Here is a 10,149-nt window from a genome sequence, read left to right as displayed (position 1 = left end):
TTATTTTATTACAAGTTTCAAACTAATCATATAACTACAAAAACTAATGTCATCTCTCAAACCAATGATCATAGCATGTTGACTATGTTTAACCCTACTCGGAGTCTTGGTGAGAGGATCTTAATGATTCTCTTCTGATGAAACTCTCTTTACTATGAGATGACATTCTTCAACTCTATGTATGATTTAATGGTACGTTATGTCGATATGCCTAGATTTACCATGATCTCTCGGTTCTTTAGTCAAAGCAAGTGCTTCTTCATTATTGAAGAAAAGTTTCATCGGCTCCCGAATGGTCGGAACTACTCCGAGATCATCGATCAAATTATTCAGCCAAGCCGCTTCCTTTGATGCTTCACTCAATGTTATTTAATCTGATTCACAAGTAGAATCAACCACCATGTCCTGTTTGGAACTTTTCCAAGGGACTTCTTCTCCATTTAACAGAAACACCTAGCCAGATTGAGAGAAAAAGTCTCTATCTATTTGAAAATTGGCATCACTATACCCACTTACTCTCAATGTATCACTAACACAAAGTACTATAATCAGATACTTTTTCCTTTGTAGATACTTAAGAATATTCTTTACTACTGTCAAATGAGCTCTGCCAGGATTTCCCTGAAAGTGATTGACCATGCTTAAAGCAAATGACATATCAAGATAAGTACCTGTCATCGCATACATGATCGATCCTACAGCCGAAGCATATGGGACTTGACTCATTTCTACTATCTCTTCATTTGTGCTAGGGCTTTAAGTCTTACTCAACTTTGCATTACTCTGAATAGGTGGTTCTCCTTTCTTAGAATTCTGTATACTAAAATGTTTTAGTACCTTATCCAAATATCTACTTTGATAAAGACCAATTAGTCTTTTATGTTTATCCCTTAAGATTCTTATCCGAAGAATATAGGTTGCATCTCCTAGATCCTTTATAGCAAAACACTTTCCAAGCCAAGACTTTACTTCTTGCAAAGTTGGAATTTATTTTCCTATAAGGAGTATGTCATCAACATACAATACTAGAAAGATATACTCCCACTAGCCTTGACATACACACAGGACTCATCTTCACTCTTAGAGAAACCAAATTCCTGACTTTCTCATGGAAGAAAAGATGCTAGATACGAGATGCCTGTTTCAATCCATAAATGGATTTCTCAAGCTTACACACTCTATCAAGAAATTTTTCATCTACAAAACCCTCTGACTGACTCATGTAAACATCTCCAGCCAACTTCCCGTTAAGGAAAGCAATTTTCACATCCATCTGCCATATTTCATAATCATGAAAGGTAGCTACGGCAAGCATTATCCTAATAGACTTTATTTTGGCCACTGGTGAGAAGGTCTTATCATAGTAAATCCCTGGGGTTTGAGTAAATCCCTTCACAACCAGCCATGCCTTGAAAGTGTGTACCTTTCCATCCATGTTGGTCTTCTTCTTGAAAATTCATTTGTAACCAACTGTCTTTCGACCAGGTTCTTGATCAACCAAATTCCAAACTTCATTATCATACATGGACTTGATCTCGCTATCCATTGCCTCTTTCAACTTGGCAGCTCCAGGGCCTGTTATTTCTTCCTTGTAGTTAGATGGATCATCTAAATTTACCAGTGTACGGTCACTGACAAACGTGTCATCCTATATAGTTATATGGAAACCATAGAACGTTGTTGGCATGCTAACTCTATTGGAACAATGAAGTGGTAATGAATTGTCAATTGGCTCAACTGGAATTTCTTCGTCTGGTTGAGTATTAGTATCTTCTAAGGTTCCTTCATTAGTTAACTCTTAAATCTCTTCAACATCAATTGTGCACCCATTGTCCCTGTTGCATATGATCTCTCTCTCTCGCTCTCTCTCTCTCTCTCTCTCTCTCTCTCGCGTACGCGAAAGACTCTTCTTCGTGCTACAAAGACCACGTTCTCACTAGGCCTATAGAACAAATATCCAAAAGACTTTTATGGGTAGCCAATGAAAATACACATGTCACTTCCAGCTTCTAGCTTCTCATGAGTCTCTCGTCTAACAAAAGCTTCATAACCCCAGAATTTGATATGTGCTGACGAGAGAACCTTCCATGTCCACCTCTCGTGAGGTGTTTTGGCAACCTTTTTAGTAGGGAAAAGATTGAGTATATCGGCAGCTGTCTCTAAGGAATACCTCCAGAAAAAGATGGGAAGAGTGGCTCAACTCATCATGGAACAAACCATGTCCAACAACGTCCGATTGCTCCTCTCAGCCACACCATTAAGTTTTGGTGTCCTAGGAGGAGTCATTTATGAAACAATTCCACATTCTTTGAGATAGTCGTAAAACTCGATACTAAGATACTCTCCGCCTCTGTCAGATCGGAGCATCTTTCTCTTCCTGCCTAATTGATTATGGACTTCATATTTAAGCTCTTTGAACTTTTCAAAGGTTTCTGATTTATGCTTGATGAAGTAGATATATTTATATATGCTATAATCATCTCTAATGTCACATAAAATCAATTAGCATCCCTTGTGGTGGATCTGAAGGGTCTACACACATCTTTGTATGAGATCCAACAAACCCTCACCTCTTTCACAAGATCTAGTGAAAGGTGATTTTGTCATCTTCCCCAAAAGACAAGATTCACATTCATCATCTGACCTTAAGTCAAATGATTCCAACACTCCATCTTTTTGGAGTTAGGAGATGTGTTTCTTGTTAATGTGCCCAAGACGATAATGTCACAAGCATGCTTTCTCTAAACCATTAGACGAATCAATATGAAATACATTATTACCTAAGCCATCAACACAAATCATAGTTTCATACACACCATTACAAGGTAAAGCTGCAAACATAAAAATGCCATTTTTATAAACCAAAATCAATCCATTCAGGCCATTATATCGAAAACCTTGTCTAAAAAGTGCATGAAAAGAAATAATTCTGTGTCGTTTCTGACGAATAGCAACAATTAACTAAATCTAATTTAACATCACTACTAAGCATAAGACTATAAGTTCTAATCTTCATAATAGGAGAAGATCGCCTATTACCCATGACTAGATTCATCCTTCCATGATTCACCTATTCACTTTCTCTTAGTCCCTACAAATCGGAACAAATGTGAAAACCACCTCATGTATCAAAGACCCAGGAATGAGTAAGTTGTGAATTATTAATTTAAATAATGTAAATACAATTCCAACGATGGCTTCATGATCAAGGCGCTCGACGTATCTTTGCATTCTTTTCACGTGGTTGCAGACATACTCTCCTTCCTTCAATTTGCAAGCCATTAGAGCTTTGACGTCCTCATAATTTTCTTGATGAGCTCTCTTGTGAAACTTTTCCACAATATCCAATTTAATCTCATATAGACAGTAGTCCTCATAGAACTTTTGCAACTCAGGAATCATGGTAGCCACCATGATGCAAGCAACCTTAGTCGTATCGTCATAGTGTTTCTTGTAGGAGTCTATTCCTTCAGAAGTATTAGTGGCCACATCGATCTCAACGAGTTGTTTCTCAAGGATATACTCTTTTCCCTCGTATCGAAGAGTCATCTTGATGTTTTGCATCCAATCATTGTATTTGGAGTCATCCAATGTCACCTTATATATGATCGAGAGGAGTGAGAAGTTGTGGGAAGAGTTTTGAGAAGCAGAAGCATCACTAGGAGTAGACATCTTTATAGGAAAAGAAGATTTGGTTAGATTATATAATTCCTTAATATTTTAAACCATAATTAATATTTAAGGGTACAATCCAATATAACAATTCACAACTAAGAAGAGGGATCTCATAATCTTATTGTGAATTTATGAAAGTTAGGTAAAAGCATGTCACCAATTTCGAACTATGACATTCCTAGATCATTTAAAATTCATTGATTCTTATTAATGGCATTTTTAATCTCAAGCAATGCTCTTTTATTTATGACTGGGATGTCGAGGATCACAAACAAGATGTGAATAACCATACAAATATGCTTGGAACTCTCGATGTCATTTATCATCTCCAATTAATGTGTCGGTTAACCACGCGCGCTCCATTAATAATGATAATATTCGAGATGCCTATTATTACTCTTTATAGTCCCTATTAGTGTGTCGGTTAACCACACGCACTCCATTAACTACATATAAAAAATAATGTGCAACTTTATGGATTAGCATACTTTTCACATTTTTCCTAATGTAACTAAGAGTGGATTTTTAAAGAATTGTTTAGTTACTTTATATCATTATGCTTGTTAATAAGATTATGTCATGTCAAATCCGTTTGGCTAACTAACCCCCACCATATTGTTGGTGATTTGTTATCATCAATGTTATTTAAGTGTAATGGGATTACCTTGTTGACTAAAAATGATCTTGATAAATATTAAACAAGTAAGGAAGGTGTGGAGTATACACTTGTTTAAGTTTGATCAAGTATCAAAGTATACTGTCATTTAGGGGCGAAGCCCCTAAACGAACGGGGTTCCGGGGGCAGCGCCCCTGGAAGCGGGGTCCAAGGGGCAGCAGACCCTGGTGGGGTCCAAGGGGCAAAGCCCCTGGCTAGGATCGAGCTGGGTCCAAGGGGCAAAGCCCCTAGCTAAATTAAAAATGCATCAGAAAATCCAAATTTTGAATATTTGACCCGGTTTTGACTTTGCATTAATCCTTATACAAAACCCGGATTTATAACAGTTTTGACTGTTGAGAAAAACTGTTATATGACAGTTTTGACATTTTTTCAGACAAGGAAGGTTTATAACCAATTTTAGTCAGTTTTCTGGTACTCATGAAATTACACCATCTCATTCTCTCTTTCTTTCTCTTTGATTTTATCTGAGTCTTATCCAATTGAGGATTTGGGAGTACCACCCAAATACTTCGATTTGAAAGTGATTATCACGATTCTCAGATTTCCAAGTGCCACTAAACCATATTTCTAACAAAAATCGAAGTATTTTGTGAGCATGGCAATTGGTGATTCTGTGAAGGAAATGACAAGTAAGTTTGAAAAATTGAACAAGTTTGAAGGGCAAGATTTTCATAGATGGCAGAAGAAGATGAAGTTTCTCCTTACCACTCTAAAAGTGGTGTATGTTCTGGGTACACCCATGCCAGTCTTACCAGAATCTGTTGAAGATGAAACTTTGGAGGCCACAAGAAGAAGATCAAAGTGGGAAAATGATGATTATATATGTCATGGTCATATTCTCAATGGTATGTCTGACTCTCTTTTTGATATCTATCAAAATTTTGAATCTGTAAAAGAACAGTGGGATTCTCTTGAATCCAAGTACATGGCTAAAGATGCTTCTAGTAAGAAACTTCTTGTTAGTAACTTTATGGGTTACAAGATGATTGACTCCAGACCTGTTATGGAACAATTCCATGAAATATTGAGGATTTTGGGCCAGTTTGCTCAACACAATCTGAAAATGGGATGAAGCTATTTCTGTGGCTGTGATAATTGACAAACTGTCCCTTCCAGGAAGGATTTTAAACACAATCTGAAACATAAAAAAAGAGGAATTGACTTTGAATCAACTTGGAATCCATTTAAGGATTGAAGAGTCCATAAGGACTCAAGAACTTGATAACAATCCTAAAGGCAAGAACCAAGTTGGTTCCTCTTCTGTGAACATGGTAGAAGGTGTAAGTCCCTAATCTGCTTGTGTATCAATCAGATCCAATTGATGGTGCGGAATCCCAATCAATTGAATGATGTCAGATCAAAATAGAAGAGAAAGAGAAGAAGAAGATGATGAATCTTGAATGTATTGATATGAATGAAGATCCGGATACAAGATTCACACACACTAACACACACTCTTTTTTCTCTCTCTCTAGAACACCTTCAAATGCACACACTTAAGCTCTCCTCTTTCTCTGTCTTGTTCCGTGCATTCCTCACACTCCTCACCCCTATATATACATGAGAAACATTTGTCGTAAACAGGGTTTATGGCCGTAAACATAGTTTCTGGCCGTAAACTTATAAACATTACAAAAAATTACAATTTCTTAGAAAAGCAAAGTATAAACCATATTTTTGACCCAACAATCTTCCCCTTGGTTTATAGCTTTCTTTACTTAATTGACCCAACAAGCTCCCCCTAAAAAGGTAGCTGACTTTTCTTGATAATCTTCATTGGGAGCTTGGCTTCAACATTATTAATCTTCAATTTCTACACAGCATCAAGATGAACATATGAATCTTCAATAAATGACTTCATCTTGAGCAGTAGGGAAATTCTTCGCACATTGGGTGAGGATGATTGATGTACTGATTCTTGAAAGATAGCGCTTTCAGCTTGAGAATCTTTAGAGAGAACATCAGAGAGAACAAATCTTCTAGATCACTTCAGCGGGTTCAAGATAGTAGTAGACTAATTGAGGAGGCTTCAATGCAATCCGTCATATAATCTTTAAGTGCAACTTTACCTTGCTTCTGGAGTTGAATGATTGAAAGTTGAAAGAATAATCTTCATTTCTTGCTCCTTCGAATGAGAATTCTTCAATGATCACGGATGAAGCCTTGGCTCATAAAATCTTCGACACAAACTCCATGAGTCTCATTTACACCTGGATTCACTATTCAAGACAAAACAAAACTAAAAGAAAATTTTAGCACACAATATTTTTGAGTTTTTCATATTTTCTGAAAAAATAAAACAGAAACAGAAATATTTTTGGATTTTTGATATTCTTGAACAAGAAATAAAACAGAATATAACACTAATTTTTGATTTTTTTTTTAAATTTCTGATTTTTGTTTGATTTTTGAATTTTTCTGATTTTTGTTTGATTTTTGAATTTTTTTTTTAATTCTCCCCCTAAATTTGTGCAAAGAGGAAAACTATGAACAAATTTAACAAAAACAAAAACAAAAAAAAAAATTGGGATCAAAGTTGTGAGACAGCCTAAACTTGTTTATCTGTACCTTCACCTTCATGAATAGATCTGGTCAATTGTCGGTATTGTGGTCCACTTAAACATGAAGGATATTGACAAACTTTTCTAAATAAACCATTTAGCCGACGACGACCACGGGTATTGTTGTCCGCTTAAATTAAGCAGCAAGATCTATAGACAACCTCTAAATGGTTCAGTTTTAGTTGCACTAGAATGTGTTCCCCACTTCCCGATATACCCTGGTTATCAAGAACTTCCTAAGGACTCCTTACTTTATGTGAGTAAACAATTATTAAGGAGGAAGTCATATTTAGAGATAGATGCATATGTTGTGTCCCAGGTCGGATCTCTCTCAATCACGCAGAGGGGGCAACATATGACTAACAAGGATAAAGGTTTATAGAGATAGAATGTTGCAACTACTTCGCTTGACACATCAAATTTTTTAAAATCAAAATCTGCAGTTTCAAATTTGCTTTGTAAGGTGTCAAGCTCAGCAGTTAACTCAGCAAGTTGTTTCTTAACATAATCATAATTTTCACATTTATTACTGTAATCTTCTTGAAGCTTCCTAAAGTCTTTGGTTTTTGCTTCTAATTCAACCTTCAGGGGTTTCTGTCCTTTCCTAAGTTGATATCCTTCGTATTTTAGGTTAGGTCCTCGACCTCCGTTTTTAACAAATTATTATGTTCACGAAGAAGTTAAATCATAGCTTCACATGATTGAGAGCATGAAACTTCATTGACCGTGATGTTTGCGGAATTCATTGTTTTTCCACACTTCAAAGCGTCAAGTTCTTCAATTACAGCAGCAAGACTAAGACTATTTAGATCTTTTGTCTTCTTGATGACAGCCACGTTCATATCCCACGACTTCGGAAGGGCATTCGGTAGCTTTGTGTTTATCTCAGATTTAGTTAAAAACAACCCATCTATATTCATCTCAGTAGTAAGTGTAGTAAATCGTTGCAACTGAGTTTCCAGGGTTTCTCCAGGAATATAATTGAACATGTTGAACTTTTGTTTTAACATATCTTGACGACTCTCTTTCTTGTCTTCATTTCCCTTGTTGACCTCAAAAGCCATTAAAAGCATAACTAGAAGCTAAAATCAAACTTAAAAGTCAAACTTAAATTTAAAAATTCCCTTTGACTATAAACCTCAAAAGTCAACCTTAAAAGTCAAACTCAAAAGTCAAACCTGAAAAGTCAAACTTAAAAATCAAACCGAAAAGCTGAATTTGAAAATTTAGAAGTTAAACGAGAAAGTCAAAGTTTAAAGTCAAAGGTCAAACTTGAAAGTCAAAGTTAAAATTTTAAGTAAAAAGTCAAAAATAAAAGTCAAAATTAAAAAAAACTAAAATTTTTGGTTGAAAATGGAATTTTAAAATAAAAGATTTTGAAATTTTGGGCTGAAAATGACAAAATTGCGAAACTGGGTGCGACAAGGTGTGTTTTTCAATTAATATCGGAAGGAATGGAACAAGAGGCTTGGTAGATCAACTGGTAAGGCGCTGGTTGATTAGGGAGGATACCCAGGTTCGATCCCCGGCACCCCCAAAATGAATTCCCTTTTTAATGGAATCTGTTGTGCTACAAGGACTGCTGCGAAGCTTGCTGAACGAGATGCGAGACCGAGGTGCAACGAAAGAACGAAGCGATGCGATGTGAGGCTGAGAATGAGACGAGGAACCGTAAACGCTGCTGGACCATACACATGAGATGCTGACCGTAAACCTCGGACCGTAAACTCCGAGGCCGTTAACCTCGGACCGTGAACTCCGGGGCTGTAAACTCCGACTCCGTCTCTAAACTCCTCGGAAACCTAGCTGCTGTCTGTACACACTGCCACCCCCTCACAGGTTATGACCAAAAACAACGTTTTCGACTTTGTAGCTCCAAAACTCGATCAAAAACCCCTTTTTATCAAAAACACGAAGAACAAATCCCCCCCCCCCTTAATTTTCAGAGACGATCTATTCGAAAATGCAAGAATCTTTCAAAAATAAGATCAAATATGCTCCAGATCTGGCGAAATTGACTGATACAATCCAAGCTCTGATACCAATTGTAAGTCCCTAATCTGCTTGTGTATCAATCAAATCAAATTGATGGTGTGGAATCCCAATCAATTGAATGATGTCAGATCAAAATAGAAGAGAAAGAGAAGAAGATGATGATGAATCTTGAATTTATTGATATGAATGAAGATCTGGATACAAGATTCACACACACTCTATTTTCCCTTCTCTAGAGCACCTTCAAATGCACACACTGAAGCTCTCCTCTTACTCTTTCTTCTTCCGTACATTCCTCACACTCCTTACCCCTATATATATATATATATATATATATATATATATATATATATATATATATATATACACATGAGAAACATTGGCCGTAAACTTATAAACATTACAGAAAAAATACAATTTCCTAGAAAAGCAAAGTATAAACCATATTTCTGACCCAACAGAAGGAGAAAATTCAAAGAATCCAAAGAAGTCTAATGGAAAAAGGAAGTTTAAAGGAAAGGATGACAAGTCTTCCAACAAGAAGGCTAAGTTGGTTTGTTGGAATTGTAACAAACCGGGTCATTTCAAGAAAGATGGTCGTCTTCGCAAAGTGAATAAGGATGGTGTTGGACCAAGTGGATCCAAGGATCCAGAAAAGCAACAAGGTTAGATTTTTGTTTCATTGCAGAATTCTAAATATATTCATAATTATATTTTTGTGATTTCTGAAGCATTTTATGTGCAGGATGATAAATTTGCATGGTGGGCTGATTCGGGAGCAACAAGCCATGTTTGCAAAGATCTATATTGGTTCAAGGACTTTCAACCAATTAAAGTTGGATCTGTTGTGAAGATGGGAAATGTTGCAACTGAACCAATCAAGGGCATAGGATCTGTTTTACTTACTTTTACTTCTGGGAAATGTTTGTGTTTGAACAATGTTTTATATGTTCCAGTGATTCGTAAGAATCTCGTGTCTGAAATTGTATTAAATAATTGTGGTTACAAACAAGTGTTAGAAAGTGACAAGTATATCTTGTCAAGACATGGTTCTTTTATAGGATTTGGCTATATATGTAATGGAATGATTAGGCTTAATATTAATTATTCTTCTAGTGATAATTCTGTTTGCATGGCTTCTAATAGTACTAGCAATAATTTTCATAAATCTGAATTATGGCATGCTAGACTAGGACACATTCATTACAAGAGATTAAAAGACATGTCTAAAATGAGTTT

The 10,149-nt window shown here is 36.2% G+C and overlaps 1 protein-coding gene across 1 annotated transcript; it reads left to right on the top strand.

Moving 5' to 3' along the window:
- The first annotated feature begins 4,949 nt into the window (after positions 1–4,949).
- LOC145067535 (uncharacterized) lies at positions 4,950–5,426 on the top strand. The gene has a single exon (XM_079014664.1). It carries the CDS (start codon positions 4,950–4,952, stop codon positions 5,424–5,426), a length of 477 nt encoding a protein of 158 aa, XP_078870790.1.
- The last annotated feature ends 4,723 nt before the right edge of the window (positions 5,427–10,149 follow it).

Source organism: Lactuca serriola, chromosome 8 (assembly GCF_051521515.1).
Source record: "Lactuca serriola cultivar US96UC23 chromosome 8, Lser_US96UC23_V15, whole genome shotgun sequence".
NCBI lineage: Eukaryota > Viridiplantae > Streptophyta > Magnoliopsida > Asterales > Asteraceae > Lactuca > Lactuca serriola.
The sequence above is the reverse complement of the archived record's forward strand: the minus strand, read 5'-3'. Positions and strand labels throughout refer to the sequence as shown.

What these genes read in the sequence shown, in the direction of transcription:
- LOC145067535 (XM_079014664.1), top strand. Translation starts at nt 4,950, where the DNA reads ATGGCAATTGGTGATTCTGTGAAGGAAATGACAAGTAAGTTTGAAAAA.